This window comes from Podarcis raffonei, chromosome 4 (genome assembly GCF_027172205.1).
Source record: "Podarcis raffonei isolate rPodRaf1 chromosome 4, rPodRaf1.pri, whole genome shotgun sequence".
Classification (NCBI taxonomy): Eukaryota; Metazoa; Chordata; class Lepidosauria; order Squamata; family Lacertidae; genus Podarcis; species Podarcis raffonei.
In genome coordinates, this window is record NC_070605.1 from 30,719,431 (window position 1) to 30,741,498 (window position 22,068).

Here is a 22,068-nt window from a genome sequence, read left to right on the forward strand (position 1 = left end):
TTGCCATTATTATGTCTAGATTTGCATATAAAATAGCATATAAAACAGCATGTGCAAATTTTATGGCATTTGTATGGCAAGTGTTATGCAGATCTCTGTCCTCTTTTTAAGTGATGCATTTCTTCTTTCTAAGTGGCTGCCCTACTAAAGGACAAGGTAGGTGCCTGCCAGCATTTGCTAGAAGCCAGAGGCCACGTTCACAGCCGGATGGCTCTTTAATGTCAATCTCTAAGATGGTATGGCTTGGGTGTGTCACAGAAGGAGGATGGCAAAGCCATAAAAAGCTGTAGTTGGTTTTATCTGTTTATTAAAGTATTCCTTTACCGCCATATCAAGATGGGTGGTGTACAACAACAACAACACAAAGCAAAAGCCCATCATTAAAAGCAATATAAGCATTCCTCAGTGACTTCAAGAGGCACCTGAAAGTCAGAAGTGAGACTGCCTTTGTGTCCTTGTTAAAGCTATTTTATTGGTATGTGCTGACCAGCATCCCCAAAGTAGAAAACTTTGCTGCATTTATTTCCTCGCCCTTTCCAAATACACATACAATTTAACTTTTTATTCAAGTCATATATCTTTCCCCCTTTCCACCTTCATCTTTAAAGCTGACGGGGTTTTCTGCTGAGTAATTTAACAGATGAGCCTGCGGAGCTATAAACCTTTTCAGCCCGCCGCCCTCCATAATACTGAACTTCATGCATCCCATTCAGAAGGCCTACTTCACGAAGATGAAACTGTTCTGAACCCTCTAGTCTTCTTCCCATTAGGACTTCCGCTGTTCCATATTCTGCGGAGGCCTTTGATATGATAATGAGGTTGGGGTGAGGGATCTCCTGCCTTTAAAAAAAATGTGGTAAAATTCATATTTTAACTCTAAAGGCAGCTGGACATGTTCCAAAAAAGTGTCTGTGGGAAATGAACATTTGTGACAGAAAAGTGGAAATTCGTGGAGTTTAGCTGATGAATTGCACAATGAGTAGATTTCAGCAATGTGCTCATTTCAGAATACGGTACAGTCTTGTCATGAACTACTGCCGGGATCTTTTTTCAGGAGAAAAGGTTCCTCCTTGCAGATGTAAAGTATTTATTTATTCCTACACACACAAACAAGGGATGCGGGTGGTGCTGTGGGTTAAACCACAGAGCCTAGGACTTGCCGATCAGAAGGTTGGCGGTTCGAATCCCCGCGACGGGGTGAGCTTCCGTTGCTCAGTCCCTGCTCCTGCCAACCTAGCAGTTCGAAAGCACGTCAAAGTGCAAGTAGATAAATAGGTACCGCTCCAGCGGGAAGGTAAACGGCATTTCCGTGCGCTGCTCTGGTTCGCCAGAAGCGGCTTAGTCATGCTGGCCACATGACCCGGAAGCTGTACGCCGGCTCCCTCAGCCAATAAAGTGAGATGAGCGCCGCAACCCCAGAGTCGGCCACAACTGGACCTAATGGTCAGGGGTCCCTTTACCTTTACCTTACACATACGCACACAAACACACACACATATCTTTTATTCACTTATATTTTTCAATAACAGCATAAGTCTCAGGGCCTACATATTTATTTGTTTGTTTGTTTCCCACCCAATATGGGCCTTGGGCCCATCTGCTACCTCTTCATCAGTAGTTGATTCTGCTTTCAGCTGTGACATTTGCTCAAAATCCCTGATCAGATGATGGCAGTGGAACAGAGCACATTTGCTAATGAAGTGTTTTATTCAGAGATGGCGTCCTGGAAAAATGAAATCCTCTGGGGATGGGTATTTCATTGGCTCAGATGTATTTTCCTACCCATGAAAGTGTGAGAGACCACGATCTGTGAGTGAGCTGAATTTGAAAGTGGATGGCTTTAATTTGCCATGGCTTTTATGCAAAATCTCAGCAGGAACATATTCAAAGCATGGAAGTTCCCCAAAGGGAAAAATGATCAGTGGTTATAATCGACCACCACACACCAGGAACTCTGCAATATTCAAAGAAGCAGCGCCCTTCCATGATAGCTGCATTTTAGGATTTCTTGCTTGTAATAACTTAGCATCGCAAAACACCATTTGTGCAACTTTTTCTGATCAGATCCCAGCCTTGCAAAGCAGCACAGGGCTGGTTTGGGGAGGGCAGCATGAATGCCCCCCCCTCTAAATGTGCCTGGGGCAATCACCCAGCAGCACCCCCTGCCCCGGCTACACCTCTGGAAACACCTCTGGAAAAACACATTTTGATGTGTTTCCTCCCGAACAAGCTTTGATCCAAATTGAGAAAATTCTAGTAGTGTTTTAAGGCAGCAATGTCTACACAGCCTATTATCTTAAGCACTCCCCCCCTCATTTCTACCTATAGATCTTGAAACAGGGAAAGTTCCATTGATTCAAATGGGCTTTTGCTTAGGTACTGATAGGGCTGCAAGAATCACAGTATCTGCTTCCGTGCAATTATTCCATCCACTCTCCCCCACCACTGCTAAAAAAGAAAAGCATATTATTGCATTATTTTGTTGAAATACCAAATTTATATTTAGAGCCAGAATGAGCAGATGGAAGCAATTTTAACTAACAATTGTACATCTTTGATGTGTGCTACAACAAATCCCGCAAACGCTACAAATTAGTTTCTTCCTCTCTGCTTCCCTCCCACCCCACCCTGATCTAATTGTGTAATTTATGATGTTCTAAAGGGCAGGTGTCTTGGTTGGGACTGAGCCATCCAATTCTCTAGTAATGCTGATCTGTAAATGTGGGAAGTGGAACAATTGGGGCATTGCTAAGTTCACAGCTGATCATTAGTTCAAGTCTCTAAAGGGCAGCTTCCACACCAGACCCATCTATATAAGGAAACTGAGCTGCTCTTGTTAGATCTTGGGAGGCTTATATTTTTAAAGTTCGAACTATAAGAGCAGGGTAGGATTGTTTTTTGACAGCAGCTCAGTGGTAAAGCCTACGCTTTCCTTGTGGTATGACCCAAGTTCGGTCTTTGGCATCTCTAGTTCAATCAGGGATAGAGAACCTGCAGCTTTCCAGATGTTTGACTCTCAACATCTGCAGGGCCACAGCTTCCCCATCCCTGAGTTAAGAGAAATAGGTGACTGGTGATGTGAAGGAACTTCTGCCTGGGATGCTGGAGAACTGCTGCCAATCAGGATAGACAACTGTTGAAGGTATTCTACTGGTGCAATGCCAGTTGCTGTCAAGCTCGGAGAGTCCTCCCCTCACTTCAGTAACTTCACAGATAAGAATTAATGAGCAGTTGATAGATTGATAGTCCTTTTTATTACAGCTTCATGTTGTGAGCACAAATACACAGCTCTCTGCAAGAAGGGCAGTTGCCTACTCTAAACCCTCCTTCCGACTTCCTTCTGCAGCAAGACAGGCGCCAATGGGAAGTTCCTCCCTCCCTATGCCTCCTTTGTTCTCTGATATGTTCAGACCTCCGAGTCCATGGTGAGGAAGGGGGTCCCCCACACTCTCGACTGACATCTCTCCTGGCTGTCCCCTCCCTTCTGGTTCCCTTGTCACTATCTCGTAGCTGGGTAACTCTTTTCTAAGCTGTTCAGGTTCTGTGTCTGTGTCTGGCTCTCTCTCTGCTTCTGAAAACACTGGAGGTGGCAGGAGGGGGGAATATTCCCCCTCCTCTTCTGAGAGAAGCTGATCTGCCAGCGACTGCATTCCCCAATCTAGTTATGCTAAGTTGCCTTCTGACATTTTAAAGGCCATTATTTGAAGGCCCTTTCTTAATTTAATGAATCAGAAGGATATCTAGTCCTCTACAGTTCTCAGACTCCTTAAAGAGCTTTAATTACCTGGCACAAAAGCTAAGACACAATCTGGGACCACTCGCTGGCTTCTATTGTTTGTTTCTGATTTGGAAGAATCCTCCCTTCAGCAGTAACAGTTTCTTGTTTGGAATAAAATTCTTTCATGAGACAGCTAAGTGGTGGTTTCATTAGAAAGATCAAGCATGATGTCACTAACATTCATGAAGGTCTTTCAAATACTAAAATTATTCTGATTGTTGTTTTCCATACAGATCTGAATAAAACATGGCACAACCAGGATAGATTATGATCACTGGGTGAAAATAAAAATCCAGAATGGCAAATGATACTGTTTTGATATGTAATCAGGGGGCATAGTTGTGTTTTACACATATTGCAGTGATTTTTTAAGCAGGAAGAGCAAATGCAATTCAGCTGTCTGGGGTAACAGCACAATGGGAACACTTGGGAGCCAAATGCAGTAGCAGAAATTAGATTCCTTCTGCAAGATACTGAGGTTTTAGATGTGATATGCTTAGCAGTCATGAAATAAGAGGCGAGGTCCTGGTTAACTGGTGAACCCCAGTAACTGGTTAAATATCAGAAAACAGGACTAAACGGACTCTTCTCTCAATGGAGGGATGTGGAAGGTAAAATTCCATGAGAACTGGCACTGGAAAGCTGTGGGAAAATATTGTTAAAATAGAATAACTATAGAATCATAGAACTGTAGATTTGGAAGGGAGCCTAAAGGTCATCCAGGTTAACCCTCTGTAATGCAAGAATCACAGCTAAAGAATCCCTGGCAGATGGCCATCCAACTTCTGCTTTAAAAGCACCAATGAAAGAGTCCACCACCTTCTGAGATAGTCCGTTCCATGGCTGAACAGCTGCCAGTAAGTTATTCCTGCATACAGAAGCAGGTAGAACAATTCTTCCTGAAGTGGGACCATCATGACTTCTGCAAGAGTACTGTAAGTCCTGTCTCACTAACCTATTAGAATTGTTTGAGAGTGTCAACAAGCATAGAAGTGATCTGATTGACACAGTGCATTTTCAAAAAGCTTTTGACAACATACCTCTCCAAAGATTCCTGAGTAAGCATAGCAGGCATGAAAGAAGAGGTGAGGTCCTTGTGTGGATCAGGAACGGGCTAAGTGACAGGAAGCAGAGAGTAGGAATAAGTGGGCTGTTTTCCGGATGGAGAGATGTAGAAAGTGGAATCCCTCAAGGATCAGTATTGGGACATGTGCTTTTTAACTAGTTCATAAACTGTCTAGACTTAATAACAATGATGAAAGATTTTTAAAAAAAATATTGAAAGCTGTTCCTGTAGCACCTTAAAGACCAACTAAGTATAAGCTTTCTAGGTATGAGCTTTCATGTGTATACACACTTCTTCAGATACTCTAGACTTAGTGAGCAGTGAAGGGTCCATGTTTGCTGATGATATGAAGTTGTTCAGGGTATTTAAAACAAAAAAGGACCTCTCCGAACTGAGTGAATGGGCAGTAAAGTGGCAAATGCAATTCAACATAAACAAGCATAAAGTGATGAACATTAGGGCAAAAGATTGCAATTTGACATATGCTACCCAAGGTGCTGGCTAGCCCTGCTCATCTGTCAAAATGGCCCATAGGGGCTGGGGGGAGGGAGGCATACAACCCACTATTCAGATCAAAGTTCCTACCCCAGCATAATCAGCTTCATGTGATAACTTCACATAATAAAGCAAAAAGTTATATTTGACTCTGCATATATCTTGCTTGTAAGCTAAACAAAGGTTTGTATTAAATTTGTGGCTCTTATTTACCTCTAGAAGCAGTAGAATTAAAAGCCTTTCGAAATCCTTTGTGAAATGTAATTTTAACAGCCCAATCCTGTGCAAAGTTAGGCACCAATAAATGGGTTTATTAGGTGTGCCTTGACTCTGCAATGGGTTGTGATGTAGAACTGTTCTAAATGCGACTCACATTGTATATGATCACATCTTCACATATCTTTCAAAGAAGCGTTTTAAAATCCCACATTGTCATCTTTGGTGGGGTTTTTTTTAGCATTTTATAATAGTACAACAATTGTAAGGTAATTTGCATTTAGATGGTTTTTTTCTGTAAGGTTAGCATGCCATTAGATGCACACATTTCTTAGTCTTGCTTTACAATGATGTTTTTAAAGCTACATCTGATAGAACACCCACCCACTCACCCCCAATTCCTTTGTTTACTTTTTTAAAAAATATATAATAAGATAAAAAGCACAAAAGTCCATTTACAGATAATTTTAAAATAATAAATTATGGCTAGGGAATTTGCCACTTATGAATCTGCTCTATACTCAGACAGGCAAATTGGCTCCTCTTGCTGGGTATTGTCAGTCTACATTGACTTGCAGTTTCTCTCGCTGATCTCAAGTAGAGATCTTTAACTAGCGATGCTGAGGGTGAACCTAAGTTATTCAATCCACAAAGCTCTACTATTGTTCTAAGACAGGCACCCCCAAACTCAGCCCTCCAGATGTTTTGGGACTACAATTCCCATCATCCCTGACCACTGGTCCTGTTAGCTAGGGATGATGGGAGTTGTAGTCCCAAAACATCTGGAGGGCCAAGTTTGGGGGTGCCTGTGCTGAGACCTCTCTCTACTTGACTAGCTCATATGATAAAATAAGTTTGTTTGTTTCTTAAAACTGTGGCTAGATTTCAGTAGAATAACTTTCAGTACCAGGAAAGCTTTATCCCAGCTTTGGCAGTTACGTCAACTGCACTCCTATCTGGAGAGGGCTGACCTTGCCACAGTGGCTGATGCTCTCATCATGTGCAGACTACACCACTGCAACACAGTTTCTTTGGGGTTGCCTTGAAAGAAGATCTAGAAAGGTTAGCTGGTTCACAATACGGTTCACAATATAAATCCTAATGGATTTATATATTAGCTGCACTACTTACCAGTGCCTTTCTAGGCCCAACTGGTCTTGACCCTTAAAACTGGGGTGGAGAACCTCTCGCCTACTTTAAGATGCATAAGCCGTATAGCAAATCATGAGCTCTCTAAATAAAACAATGCATCTAGTGTTTGCTGTTAGACAAGATGACACGTGATTGTTTCCAAGTAGTGTACTGACTGAGGTGTGATCCACTCAATTTTATATTCATTGTTTGATAAAGCTGTTATATAATAGAATTATGTAACTATATCTCTATACACTCACACACATATAGCATGCCTATTCTCTTCTGTGGTGTAATGCAACAAGATACATATTCTGGCCAGGAGGGAACTCACAGTTTAGGAAACATTATGACACCAACCTGCTGCTCTATATTGTTACAAAGATGAGAGCTGCACCCCATAGTTGCCTTTGACTGGACTAAACCATCCATGGGTCCTTTACCCTTTACAAAGGTTGGATGCCACCTCCAATCTCTGCTGAACTGTGTCAAGATTTCAGGAGCTTTCAGAACTTCTTATACTTTTTTCAGACGTTTTGTGCATTCTCCACTGCAGCTTGGACAGACCCCTCTAGTCCCATTTTCACTTTTTCTTCTCATGATGGGTAAACTTTGCATCTGTTTAAGAAGCCGTATGTTCTGAGAATCCTGGAAGACTGCTGCCTGCCTTGCAGGCCTTTCCCCACCAGGCTTGGGAGGGCAAGTCCCTGACTGACTCCAGCTACAAAACCTAAAGCTGCTGAACAGGCTCTTGGGCTGGGTTGTGTTTTCTTTTGGTTGTTGTTTTTTGTGCAGCTGTTGCTGTTGTTGCAATTAATGTTTAGTATCTTTATTCTGGATCTTACCATTTATGTGGAAATTGTTCAATTTGGCCATGTACTTTCATGTTTTGTTTATGACTTCTTTTGTTATATTTGCAGTTATGTCATTTTTTTATGTTGTAAGCCGCCTTGAGAACGGTTTGAACTATGGAAAGACGGTATACAAATAAAATGATTGATTGATTAGAACTGTTACATTGTAACTGGGAAGTAAAACACACTGAAGTTGGTGGAACTTACTTCCGAGTAAGCGATTTTCCCCGACCCACTATTAGAAACCCAGTCGCCTCCCACTAGCCCATCGAACAGGCTGCCAACACGACGGCGCATGCGCACGACGAATCCTCCCGCTACTCCACTATCATAAAGGAGATCGCTTACCCTAGCGGCCTTTTTTGAACATGCGCGACGTCGGGCTTGCAACGCGCACGCGCAAGCGGGGAAGGATGGAGGGGAAAGCCCCGCCGCCGCCGCCTCTGCGCTTGCGCGCTTAAGTGAGCTTCCGGGGAAAGGAGGCGGAGGTCGCGTGCGCGCCGCCTTCCCCGCGCGTGCGTAGTAGCCGGCAACCTGTCAGCGCCCGGCCCGTGGCGCCCGTTTGCCGTTGCTGTGGCAGCCGAGGGGCCCTGCGGGAGGCCCTGGCTGCGAGGCCTGCCGGAGGGACGGAGCCTTCCGGGAACACGAGCGGCAGCTCGGCCGCTTTCTCCTCGTCGTCGCCTTCCCCCTCCCCGCCGCAGCCGCTCACGCTGCTGGTGATGCAGCCCTGCGGCGGGGACGGGGAGGCGGTGGGCACCTTGCTGCAGCCCCAGGTGGTGCGGCAGCCGCAGCCGCCGTCACGGGGGGCCTCGGAGGCGCCCTCGGGCCTCATGGTCTTCTACGAGCTGGGCCCGGCGGCGGCGGGCGACGCGGACGGCGACGGGGGCGGAGGCGACAGCGCCGGCAGCCCCGGCGGAGGCCTGGAGGATCTGGACGACGAGGAGGAGGGCGGCGCCCAGTCGGGAGGAGGAGGAGGAGGCGGCGGCTGCAAGAGCTGCACCTACAAAGGCTGCAGCGAGACCACCACGCAAGTGGCCAAGCAGCGCAAGCCCTGGATGTGCAAGAGGCACCGCAACAAGATGTACAAGGACAAGTACAAGCGCAAGAAGAGCGACCAGGCCTTGGGGGGCGCTGGAAGTGGCGGAGGCGGAGCAGGAGGAGGCACCCCTTGCTCTGCCACAGCCGCCGCCGCCGCCGCCGCGCAGGCTGGAGCTGGGATCTCTCCCGGAGGCAGCGGAAGAATTGAGGTGAGGAGAGGGGCACTGGAAACCGCTGAAAAGAGCTTATTTCTGGAGCTGGGATGCTGGGAATCAGAGAATCGTAGAGTAGGAAGGGACCCCCAAAGGCCCTCTAGTCCAACCCCCTTCAAGGCAGGACTCCCAGCTCAAGTATCCATCTGACCTCCGCTTAAAAGCCTCCAAGGAAGGAGAACCCGCAGCCTCCCGAGGGAGACCGTTCCGCTCTCGAACAACTCTTCACTGTCAGAAAGTTTCCCCTGATGTTTAGTCAGAATCTCCTCTCCTGTAACTTGAAGCCATTGATTTGAGTGCTCCAGAGCAAGGACAAAACAAGCTTGATCCCTCTTCCTCGTCGCACCTACACGCAGGCTGTTTTCTGTCGTGAGGTGTGTAAAGCAGGAAAATGAGTTCTTTTTCTTTATGCACAGCAGTGGAGCTGTAGTAACATCACTGGCCCTTGAACATGAGCAACCAACTCAGGGATGGGAACCTGTGGCCTTCTAGATGTGGCAGGACCGTGGCTAGAATGATCATTCCTTCTCCCAGCTGGCTGGCTGCCTGTGATGGCAGGGGGAGGCTGTGAGCACCTGGGGGACCACAGGTTCCTCACCCCTGTTCTAAGACTAGGTATATTTTGAGGTGCTGAAATAACTTCAGAATGCCGTTTTTGTCGTTGCATTTTTTATATATATACCATCTCTGCGACAACATTGCTGCACTGGTGCTTTGCCCACAGGTTAGCTTGCACATAGTTTTCTTTGTTTATTTGTTTAAACATTTATGCGTCACTTAATACCACGTATCAGAGTAGCTTAAAAAAACCATACTACATATTTAAAACATAAATTAAAACACCAGAGTACATCACTCAGGGGGTGTTGTTGTTATTCTTGTTATATATTTTGTGTTTTTATACTGCAAACCGCCCTGTGATCTTTGGATGTAGGGCAGTATAGAAGTTTAATTAACAATAAAAACAATATTAATGGTGCAAAGACCTCCTGAATAACAACAACAACAACATTATTAATGGTGCAAAGTCCCCCTGAAATAAAATGGTTGCTGACTTGGACCCTGAAATTTATCAGGGGCAGTGCCTCCCTGATTTCTAATGGGAATGAGTTCCATCGTTTTGGGCCTATTATAACACTGAAAACATGACTCCTCATTGACAAGTGTCCTGATTTTTTAGTTTTTCAGAGTCCGACCTACACATTACAGCCAGCTTGGAACTGGTGTGAAACCAATCTGTCATGCCTTCCATGAAACAAAGTGGGGAATTTTTAAAGGCTGCTACATTTTTGTCACAGATCTCTGTTAGAGCTCTTTACCTTTGTCATAGAATTCATTATTTGGCAGCCACCGTGATTAAAAACAAATTTTAGCTGATTCAAATGTATAATGCATGGGTCAGCAAACTTTTTCATCAGCTGGCCGGTCCACTGTCCCTTAGACTATATATTAAAAAATATAAATATCCTGCAAGCTGGTCGCACAGCTGCCTCCGGACCTGGAGGAGGAACACACTCTGCACGCGCTCAGGAGCGCGTCTTGGCGCCGCCCGCTCACCGGCATTGTTGGTGAGCAGCAGCCACTCCATCAGCCCATCCACGTGGAGCTCTCAGGCGGTGTTCACCATGTGCTGTGGCTGATCGTCCAAGGCCATGCACGCAGAGCACCGGGCAGGCGGCATGCAGCTTGCCGTCCAGCTGCTCCAGCGCAGCCGCCGAGCGCGCCACCAGCAGCAGTGCCAGGCATGGGGCCAGCAGGCGCACTAAGCTCTGGCTGAAGCCCTGTGACGTGCCCGTCACGATGCCCATGGCGTGGCCCAGACCCACTGGCCACCTGCCAGCCTCTCTGGGTTTACCTCAGCACGTGGGCAGCGAGGCTTCGGATTGGCTGCAGGAACTTCCTGCAGCAATCCGCAGCCACGCCAGCATCGCCGCCTGCCCAGAGTCGTCCACAGCTTTGTTTTTTTTTTTTTTAATAATATTTATTGAGTTTTTTTCATAATATCTCCAATCATACAATTTTAAACATCACTTATTTTAACTTATCCGACCTCCCTCAACTCCTCTGACAATCATCCATACTTAATTTCTTATCTACACATTCCTTAATTATAATATTACTATTTTGATACATTTTCCATCCTCTTTTACATTTTTGCAATATTCCTTGTTTTTTTCACAAAGCTTCTTTGAAACACACTAGCGTTATATTTTCCTCACATACAATTTTCAAATAATCTCTAAATTTCCCCCAGTCCTCTAAAAACTCATGGTCTCTCTGAAATCTGATTTTCCCAGTTAGTTTATCAAGTTCTGCGAAATTTGTCAGTTTTTCTCTCCATTCTTCAATACTTGGAAGTTCTTTCTGCTTCCACCTTTGGGCCAGTAATGTTCTCGCAGCTGTTATTGCATATTGGAAGATTTTGCGATCCCTCCTCTTTATATCATTTCTAGTTATTCCCAACAAGAAGGTCTCTGGTTTCTTCACAAAGCTATATTTCAGCATTTTCTTTAACTCATTATAAACCAGTTCCCAGAATCCCTTCACTTTTTTGCACTCCCACCACATATGTATAAATGTACCCTCCTTCTCCCCGCATTTCCAACATTTATTACAGATTTTGTACATTTTTGCTAATTTAGCAGGGGTCATATACCATCTGTATACCATCTTCATGGTGTTTTCCTTCAACGTAGTGCATGCTGTAAACTTCAAGTTTTCATTCCATATTTTTTGCCAATCTTCCAAATCTATACTGTACCCTAAATCCCTGGCCCAATGGATCATTACTGCTTTAACTTCCTCATCCAACGTATACCATTCCAATAGAATTTTATACATTTTTGAAATTATCTTACAATCATTATTAACAATTTCTATTTGGAATTTCGAATCTTTTTCCTTATACCCTCTTTCTTTCATATCCTTTTTAAACATATTACTTATCTGATAGTAGTGCAGCCAGTCAGACACATGTTCTTTTACTTGTTCGTATGATTTTAATCTCCATTTCCCATCTTCTTTTACCACTAAATCTCCATAAGTAATCCAGTTACTTCTCATATTGATTTTCTTAACTCCCATAATCTCTAGTGGGGATAACCAGTGTGGGACTCCCATTTCCAATATGTTCTTATATCTGTCCCACACTTCCATTAATGATTTCCGGAAGATGTGGTTTTCAAACGATTTATAGCCCAATTTCTTCCCTTGCCATAGATGCGCGTGCCACCCAAATCTGGCATCAAAGCCTTCTAAATCCAATAGTTTGGTATTTTTAAGTTTTATCCATTCTTTTACCCAGCAAAGACATGACGCCTCATAATATAATTTTAGATCTGGCAGGGCAAAGCCTCCTCTTTCTTTTGCATCTGTTAACAATTTATATTTAATTCTCGGCTTTTTGCCCTGCCAGACATATCTTGAAATCATTCTTTGCCATTCCTCAAATATCTTTACTCCTTTTAATATTGGGATCATTTGAAATAAGAATAGCATCCTTGGGAGCACGTTCATCTTTACCATTGAGATTCTGCCCCAAAAAGATAATTTTAACCTCCCCCATCCCTCCAAATCTTTCTTAATTCGATTCCACACCGGAACATAATTATTTTGATACAAATCGATGTTCTTTGGTGTTATCCATATTCCCAGATATTTAACCTTTTTTACAGCTTCAATACCCACTTGTTGCTGCAGCACTTCAGTCATTGTTTGGTCCATATTTTTGATTATAATTTTAGTTTTTTTCCTATTTAACTTAAAGCCTGCCACCTCACCAAACTTTTCAATCTCCTCCAACACTTCAAGGGCACTATTCATCGGATCTTCCACCATTATTACCAAGTCGTCGGCAAAGGCCTTGACTTTATATTCATTTTGGCCTACTGCCACCCCCTTTATCCTTTCATTTTTCCTAATTGAATTCAGCAAAACCTCCAAGACCATTATGAACAGCAGGGGTGAAAGCGGACAGCCCTGTCTGGTACCTTTTGATATTTTAATTTCTTCTGTTATCACATTATTCACTATCAATTTCGCCTTTTGATCAGTATATATTGCCTTAATTCCATTCAAGAAATCATTCCCCAATTCCATATATTCCATGTTTTTCAACATAAAATCCCATGATACGTTGTCAAATGCCTTTTCGGCATCAACGAATATTAACATTGCCTGTCTTTCGTTCCTAGCTGTCAGATATTCTAAAGTATTTATTATATTCCTCACATTGTCTCTCATCTGTCTGCCAGGAAGAAAACCCGTTTGGTCCTCATGGATGATTTCTTGTAACACCTTTTTTAATCTCTTCGCCATTATTCCTGCAAAGATTTTATAATCCGTATTTAATAGGGAAATCGGTCTATAATTCTTTACTTGTGTTTGGTCCGCATCCTCTTTTGGAATAAAGGTTATAAATGCATCTTTCCAAGTCCCCGGAATCTCTCTCTCTTTTAGAATATTGTTCATTACTTCTTTTAATGGTGTTGTTAGGACTGTTCTCAACTCTTTATAGTACCTTGCTGTAAACCCATCTGGTCCTGGGGATTTCCCATTTTTCAATTCTGTTATTACCTCCTTAATTTCCTCATTATTAATCGGGGTATTCAGCCTTTCTGTTACCTCTGTTGGAATCTTTTGCACCTCTTTTCCTTTTAAATATCTCTCTATTTTCCTCATACTGTTCTTTTCTTTGTTCTTATACAACTGTCTATAAAAGTCCAAAAATCCTTTTCTAATACCCTTAGGGCTAGTTATCTCTTCTCCATCCACATTAATGTTATTTATTGTACTTTGTTCTTTCCTTTTCTTAATCTGCCAAGCAAGCCATTTTCCTGATTTATTTGCAAATTCAAAATTTTTTTGTCTAAATCTTTTGATGTTCCATTCCACTTCTTTGTTTATTATCATTGCAAACTGAGTTTGCAGAGCTTTAATGCTTTGTTTAATTCTTATATTATTTGGTTTTTTAATTAGTTTTTTCTCATTTTCCGTAATTTGTTTTAAGATCTCTGTCTTTGCTTTCTCTCTGTTCTTCTTTTTGAATGAATTTTTCTGTATAAAAAACCCCCTCATCACTGCCTTGCTTGCGTCCCATACTATACTCATCTTCGTTCCTTTATTACAATTATCCACAAAGTAATCACTCACTTTCTTCTGTGCCTCTTGGATAAAATTTTGATCATCAAATAGGCCTTCATTTATTCTCCACCTAAATGATCTTTCTTCAAAGCCTTTAAGTTCTAATTTGATTGGGCTATGATCTGAGATTACTCTTGGTTCAATTTCCACTTGAGTAATTCTTGGAGTTAGTTCACTCGAAATCCAGACTTGATCAATTCTGGACATCGACTGATTTGGTTCTGAATAAAAGGTAAATTGTTTTTCCAGCGGGTGTTTCAGTCTCCAAATATCAATTAGGTTACAATCTTTAACCATTTCGAAAAATGTTTTAGGTAATTTACCTTCTTTTGTCCCACTGTCTCTCAGTCTGTCCATTTCTATTGACACTACCCCGTTCATATCACCCATCAAAATTATCTTTTGGTCTACATATTCCAACAGTTTTTCTTCCAAATTTTTATAAAAGTCCGTTTTGTTTCCATTAGGTGCATAGATCCCAACAATTATTAGTTTTTCACCTTGCCAGTTGATTTGGACAGCTATAATTCTTCCCTCCTCATCCTTAAATACTTGCTGAGCCTCAATTTTACTTTTTATATACAATATCACTCCTCTTTTCTTTTTTTTATCTGATGATATAAATTCATTTCCAAGTCTTTTATTAACCAAAATTCTCCTATGCCTTTTCGCCACGTGTGTCTCCTGCAAACAGATTATATCTAAATTTTTTTTCTTTAGAAATTGTTCCACCTTATTCCGTTTTTTTTATCATTCAGTCCATTAATATTCCAGTTCCACAATTTTAACGCCATTTTATTTCCGAATAATCAAAAAAAAACTTTTTTTTTCTTCCTATAAAGTAGTTCTTTATAATCTTTCTTCTTCTTCCTCCTCTTCCTCTTCCTCTCCCTCCTCTTCCTCCTCTCCCTCTAGCCTTTCTCCCAATTTCTTCCTCTCCCCCAAATCCTTCACACCTTTAACCTCCACTCCTCCTACTGCTCCTTTAAGTTCTTCTTCTTCCTCTATTAACAATTCCTTATATTTCCTCTGAAATTTACCTATCTCTTCCGGGCTGGTCAATCTGTGTCTCTTGTTTTTGTAAGTGAAGGAGATCCCCTCCGGGAACTCCCATTTGAATTCTATATTATTCTTTTTAAGAATTTGCACCTGTGGCTTATAAGGGTCTCTTCGTTTTAGCAGTCTAATTGGAATGTCTTTAAAAATAATTATATAACTCCCATCTATCATTAATCTTTTTTCTCTATTTTTTTGGAGTACCAAATTCCTCATATCTCTATCCTTAAAGGTTATCAGACAATCCCCAGGCAGTCTTCTTGCCTTAGTCGTTCTCACTTTCATTCTAAAAGCATTCTGTACCATGCCTGCTATCTCTTCTATTTGGTACTCCAACCATTGTGCCAATTCTGTTACTAATTTTTGTCTAATATTTTCACCTTGATTTTCTGGGACCCCTCTCATCCTTAAATTAATTTCCCGTTGTCTGAGTTCGTTCATAGAGATCGCATCCCACATTTCTTCTTGTGATTTATTAGTTTCTAAGAGGCCTACTCTAATTTTATCATCTTCACGTTTTAGTTCTTTCATTTCCAATTTTGTCTTTTTCATTCCCTCCTCTAATACATGAGTTCTTTTGGATACCTCTTTAATTTGGCCTTTCAATTCATTTACAGTTTCATCTATTTTCTTATCCATTTTCCCTATCTTTAAGTCTACTTGTTCTATTTTTGTTTCTAGATTCTTCTCACTTTGTCTAATTTCTGCAAACATTTTTAAGATTTCCGATCTGAAGTCTGATTCTTGCTTGGACCCCTTTCTTTCTACTGGAGTCCCCCCATTCCCACCTTTCTTTGGTGGGTAGGACATTTTCAATTAAATGTAAAAAGGTAATGATAATTATGATAATTCAATTCTATAAATCTTTACAAAACTCACAACCAATTCCACTAAATGATTTAAGGTAATACTCCAATAATTCCCTCTTGGTGTCACCAATTAGGTTAACCCACTATAAAGTAGTCCAACGTCCCACCAAGAAAAAAAAAAGAAAAAAAAAATAAAAATCCCAAAATCAAAGTTCAGGACTTAGATCAGAGTTCAAATTATATTCCAGTCATAATATCCGAGGTTTGAAGCTGGGCCAGATCCGTCGGTAGTTAAGTCAATTCTTCCTACCTCAAAATAGTCTATTCCTTATGATATCTTTTGCAAAAAAGAAAAAAGATAAGAAAAGAGAGAAATATCTTTTTAATAGAACCACTCTTTTTCTTCTTTATCTTCTTGCCCTCAATTGGGCTAAATTCCACTGCGAATGAGATCAACAAGAGGGTCCCGAAGAAGTTCAAACATACCAACTTTCTTCCCTCATGTATTTAAGTCCAACTTTCAGAGACGTTAAGCCAGCCCAGAGAGATTAGCAAGTACTATCAAAATGAGTTGTAGTTTCTCTCCCGTCCACCAGGGGTCTACCAACCACAGAGTAATAAAGGACAGCACACAGAAAAGAGAGAAAAAAGAGGGGGAGAGGAGGGGATTTTCCAATTCCTTTCCTCAAAGAGGGAAATGCAGTATCCACTGCAGTCCGTCTATTTAAATTGCTTAGTTCCACCTATTAATATTTCGGAGTTTCAAAGCTTCAGGGGGAGGGGGGGAGAGCACCGACGCCGTACCCTCCCTTCCCTCCCTCCTCTGAGACATGCAAAAACAGTAAGTAATGGCGTCCACGCCGTAACACAATGGAGTCTTCCGTTCCTCAGAGCTTTCAGGAGAGAGGCTGAATTCCTCCTCTTTTCCACTATCTCAATAGAGGGCTGGGTCGTATCAAATAGTATCCAAATGTTGCCTCTTTGCTCCCCCTCTACTTTCCTCTCTTGCCAGTTATTTTGTATCCTCTAAAGTAGTCTTAAAGAACGTAGAGCGGGGAGAAGAACTTTGACCGCTAGCGTCACTTACACTTTCCTCCGCTTTGTTTAGGTCTCTGCGTCCACGCTGATTTCAGATAAAAGTCGAGCTCTTTTTGACTTCCTCTTCTTCGAGTCTTTCCTTAAATGACATCCACTTTAATTTTATCCTTTTTAAGCTCGAATTTCTTTCTTTTGAGAATCCAGCACTTCTCCTGCAGGCTCGGGGCTTCGCTTTTTCGGAGACAGCTATGGCTTCCCTCAGCCCACTTCTCCCCCCGCTGTACTCTTCGCTCCGAAACGGAGTTACCTGACGGCCGGGAGGTCCGCTTTTTAGCTCCGCGGGAACCAGTGTATCTGAACGCCCACCAGATACTTTTCAGGGGACCACGGCGCCCTGTGGAACCCCTATTTTCTCCGAAAAGCTCGGGATTCTTCCCTAAGGAAAAAACCCCCGCCTAGCTCAGAGTCACGCTGAACCGGAAGCTCCAGAGTCGTCCACAGCTTTGGATTGGCTGCAGGAGCTTCACAGCCAATCTGAAGCTGGGTCAGCGTCACCGCCTACACAGAAGCCATGCCAGTGTCGTGGAAATCAGTCCCCGTGCGGCGAGGCGTCCACAGCGCACGGGGACTGATCGAGCAGGCGGCAGGGTCCACGGGCTGGATTTATGAGCCTGGGGGGCTGCATCCAGTCCCCGGACTGTAGTTTGCCGACCCCTGGTATAATCTGTCTTTAGTTATTCTTGCAAAGAAATATGGTGTGTCAGTGTCATAATAATAGCTGAGAGTCGTATCCAATTGCCACTCAGTTGTTTCCATCAATAGGATAGGGAGGGAAGCAATTTTTAGCTATTCCCACTTCCCTAGTAGTCAGCACTAAATTGCACTGTGTTCATAATTTTTCAGGAAAAGTCATTGAGAAGTCTTGTATTGAAACTTCCCATTAGTGCTTTCTAGTGAGAATAAGTACATTTCCCCCCTCTGTTTTTCTTGTGGTCAGGATTGCACTGAAAGTTCAGTTTCCATATCAAAGCAAAGAACAGGAAACATTGGTGATCGGCCAGCAAAACCTACACTTTTGGAACAAGTGTTGAACCACAAAAGACTGGTAAGTGCTTCTGGCCTTTGAAATAGAAAGTGTCCAGAGGATTCCTGCATCATGATGATGATATTTAAAAAGTCAGTTCATATGTTGAACATAAGTGATCATGTTTTCTCTTGGCACATCCTCTGTACCACTTTTTTAGGCCCTACATGCAGAACTTAAATCCAGCTCATGAGAATGCTGAATGCATCAAATGAAGAGCAGAGGGTCTTATCTTTTGGTGGCTGGTTAGGTGTGTTGCATGCTCACCACCTCTATTATGCTGGGAGGTGGGAGGTGTATTTTGGCTCTAAGAAATCCTTGCATACCTTGTACTCGGTGTGTGGAAGGGGAAGATTGCAGACATTGTCTAATTTGGTGTCTTTTGTCTCTTTTTAGTCACTTCTGAGAAGTCCAGAAGTTGTACAGTTTCTCCAGAAACGACAGCAGCTACTAAGTCAACAAGCATTGGAGCAAAGGCAGCAACAGTTTCCAGGAGCACCAGTGTGAGGATAGGAATGTAGTTCAAGTACCCTCAGCTCAGTTTCATGTTGGAATGGTGGATGAAGGAAAGAAGTTGACTAACAGAGGCCTACAAGCTGCTCTAGCTGTTTTATGCTGTGGTTTTACTTTCTATTGGACAAGTAAGAAAACCTATTTGGTTTTTCCCCCAGAATTTATTTATTTGTAATGGTTTTTGTTAGCTTTGATACATCTTCTCTCCGTCCACTGAAGCCTGTTAATATTTTGGAAGCCAAGTTTTAGTGTTCTGGGAGAGAGAAATTAATAGATCAAATAAAAACCAATTTAATTATTTTAATGTTTTACTATGTGAAAATTTTTTATATCTTGCATAAAGTTATTCTTCGATGACAGTCATTGAAAAAGCAATACTTACTTTCTATGGAAGTTTTAAATTGTAAACTTTGAGCCAATCTAGTAGCCTCTGTTGCTCAGGGATGTAGGAGAGGGGAATGCTGGGCTTACAGCTTTGTGAGGGAAGTTCAGCAAGATTTGGCCCACCATTGAACACAGGTGTGACATTTGACACTCTGGCCAATCTAGTTGATCAGTTTCTATATTGCATTATAAAATAATGTATACTCGGTTGGTATTAATTTCATGAGCCTTTTTGTAAACATGATTTAAGTATTAGTGTGAGTATTGCAGTATATTACTGACATGATTCATAAAGAGGCATCCATTTGAGCTTATTTATATTAATTTTATATTTTTAATGACTTGTTTACTAAAGAACACAAATTGTTCATACAAGGATACATTAAGGTATCAGTTTTGTATCTTTGTAATTTTCAGGCTATTTTTGACCGTGTTCAAGGATTTTTTGAAACTTTTTGAAAAATGTCATTTAAGTTAACTTTTGTACATCAGATTTTTAAAGCATTTAAAAACTGTACATATTGTATATAATTGGTGTCCTGTTCTTTCATAGCAATTTCCTGACTAGTTATTGATAAGCTGAAGTAAGTGTGTATGTTTTCTAGGCTACTGTTTTTAGAGAAAGAACTCTAAGCTGTGTTGGGAGATGCAAATTTAAAAGATATGTCGCTTGTCTGTTCTTTCATTTGCAAATTAAATGTTTTCACCTTGACTTGCAGTTTTCAATTCTGCATGAAGGAAATTAACTGTTGTTTACAGTAACCTTCCTTGTCAGATTTATTATATCATGGGGCACATAATTGAGTCTAGTGCAGTGAAATATGAATGAAATATTCCAGCATTTTGCTAAGAGTGCTAATCTTAGCTCATCAAAAGTGGCATTATCTACCTTGCAATTGTATCGTACAAGATAAACTGCTCTTCATATAACCAGGCATAGGCAAACTCGGCCCTCCAGATGTTTTGGGACTACAACTCCCATCATCCCTAGCTAACAGGACCAGTGGTCAGGGATGATGGGAATTGTAGTCCCAAAACAGCTGGAGGGCTGAGCTTGCCTATGCCTGATATAACCCATTGTACTGAGTGAGGATTTCTGTCCACATGCCCCTTGCAATCTCCTACAGTTAGTGCAAGGTGTCGTAATAGAAGCTACTTTGGCGCTAACAAAGCAAAGAAGCTTTAGGAAAGACAACATTTATCAGGAGAATATCTGAGATCAGATGTGCACGTAAAAAGGGTACTTGGTCTGGAAGCAGTCAAATAGATGGAAATATATACCTCAGAGTTCAGTTGAAAATTGTAATTCAGATGTGAGAGGATCATTATGCAATTATCATATTTGAAGTGGTGCTAGGCATACCAAGCTGACAATATTAAAATAAACCTTTCTTTTGAACATACAATTGAATACTTCTTACCTATAGTGTACAGTGATGTGCCCTGCCCTAGAGAAGTATATGCACTCCAAACATGCAATAGTTCATTTGTACAGACACACATCTATTAACTGCAAAGATGGAAGCAAATGTCCTATACATAAGAAATAGATGGGCAAACCCTTGTGTGCATGGAAGCTATGGGTACATTCAGTGCCTGCTAAAAACATTCGTTTAGACAAGCCCACCCAGATGCTTAGACAGTTGAGGTGATTGTGTTTTTGTGTGTTAGCTTTTGTATGTTTTGTAGAAGGATTGTATTTTTTTCTTGATTTTCTTGTCTTTTTTTGTAAGCTGCTTTGAGGTTTCTTACAAATGGTGTTTAAATTTGGGGGTGGGGGTATAACCAGTGCTAAAAATCATGCTGGAAGAAGCAATGGCTGTCAATGTAGCTAATCTATATGGATATAGAAACAATGTAAATCTCACTACAAATTAGGTTTGTACGGATTTGTTTCCAATAATATGACTACTGCCAACCATCATTTTGGTAGTATGGAGAGCGAACTGGCCATGTTTTTTTCCCCCTGAATTGGTGCCATGTGCAGCTATTTTTCATTCAAATTTCAGCCATAATGCAGTTCAAGTAGCTTTTGTTATATTAATTCTTTTGAGAAGTCTGAGTTGTTCCAGCTTCATGTGTTGTACTTGCTTATTGACATGATGACCCTTAAGTGACAGGTGCATATTTTTGGTTTGTATGTAGTAATGTTAATGGAAAATAAAAGAGCGCATCACATTCAAGCTTGTAAAATGATTAGTAGGTATGAATATGAATATGAATATGAATTCTAAGCTATTTTGTTCATTTATGCTGGACACACAAGAATTGGGCTGTTTTTTATGTTCATTGTTGGGTGCCACCTTAATGCCACTTCACTTGGAGTAGTTGTTTATCAGAATTTAAACAGATCGTTTGAACTATTAAGAAACCTATTTACTCTTGTCATGTAAATTTGAAAATTAAGAGTTTGAATTTGTATACAAGTTTTGATGAGGCTCTTGAAGCACAGATATAGTAATGTCATTATAAAGACTTCATGTACCTCAGAATGAAATTTTATAGCACTACAAACAAGATAAGGATTAAACCGATCTTTCACTAGGGCCTTTGAGTGGAAAAGTGTACTTTGTGTTTGGTATAAGGAAGAAGTTACCTGTTACTTTGCCTACATGAATGTCATAAATTGTGTTCTATACTGTCCTAGAGCAAAATTACTTTACATGTGGATTAAGCAAATTTGCAGATGGTGGTGTTAGCGTGTCAGCTCTGAAAGATGGAGAGGCCAGTTTGGCCTTAGCAACCCTCTGAACAACAGTGATAAGGTATAAGCAAATTGTCATTATAGTTCTTTGTATTTTCTCTTTAATGGCACCCTTCTGCTTCTGTAGGTACATTTTATCTTTGTTGTTCTGAGTTGCTCCTACTCTAATTCTGCTGTTGACCCATTTATTGGTATGTTACTGCTTTTCAAACGGAATAAACTTCTGTCTAAAAATTTGTCAACTCTAGACATGAAAATAAAGCTGCTGCACTTATTTATAGAGTAACTTTATTAACAGTAAAGACAAAATTTTATCACTGGTACAGCAGGGCAATTCTAGCCAACAAAATTAAGTTGTTCATGACAGCATGTCAAATTTATTCACTGGCCACCCTTTAAACAAGAAGCTATAGGAAACAAACATCTGCTTTTTTACTCAACTAGTCTAACTGCCCATAGTAACAGTAGAGCTTTTCAGTGCCTGTTTACAGATTTGAGAGTGGCTTTGAATTCTGGGGTTAAACAATGTTTGACTAACACTGCAA

At 41.4% G+C, this 22,068-nt stretch overlaps 1 protein-coding gene and 1 long non-coding RNA gene across 2 annotated transcripts; one reads left to right on the forward strand and one right to left on the reverse strand.

Annotated features, from left to right (window-relative positions):
* Positions 1-3,231: 3,231 nt before the first annotated feature.
* On the reverse strand, positions 3,232-4,975 carry LOC128412748 (uncharacterized). Its single transcript, XR_008330152.1, has 2 exons — positions 4,819-4,975; positions 3,232-3,580 (listed from the first exon to the last, which is right to left on the reverse strand). It is a non-coding gene; the product is annotated as an uncharacterized LOC128412748 (long non-coding RNA).
* A 3,047-nt stretch (positions 4,976-8,022) lies between these two features.
* Positions 8,023-21,797, forward strand: RFXAP (regulatory factor X associated protein). The gene is made up of 3 exons (XM_053386064.1): positions 8,023-8,790; positions 17,836-17,943; positions 18,319-21,797. Exons 1-3 carry the CDS (start codon positions 8,263-8,265, stop codon positions 18,427-18,429), a joined length of 747 nt encoding a protein of 248 aa, XP_053242039.1. The 5' UTR covers positions 8,023-8,262; the 3' UTR covers positions 18,430-21,797.
* Positions 21,798-22,068: the final 271 nt, after the last annotated feature.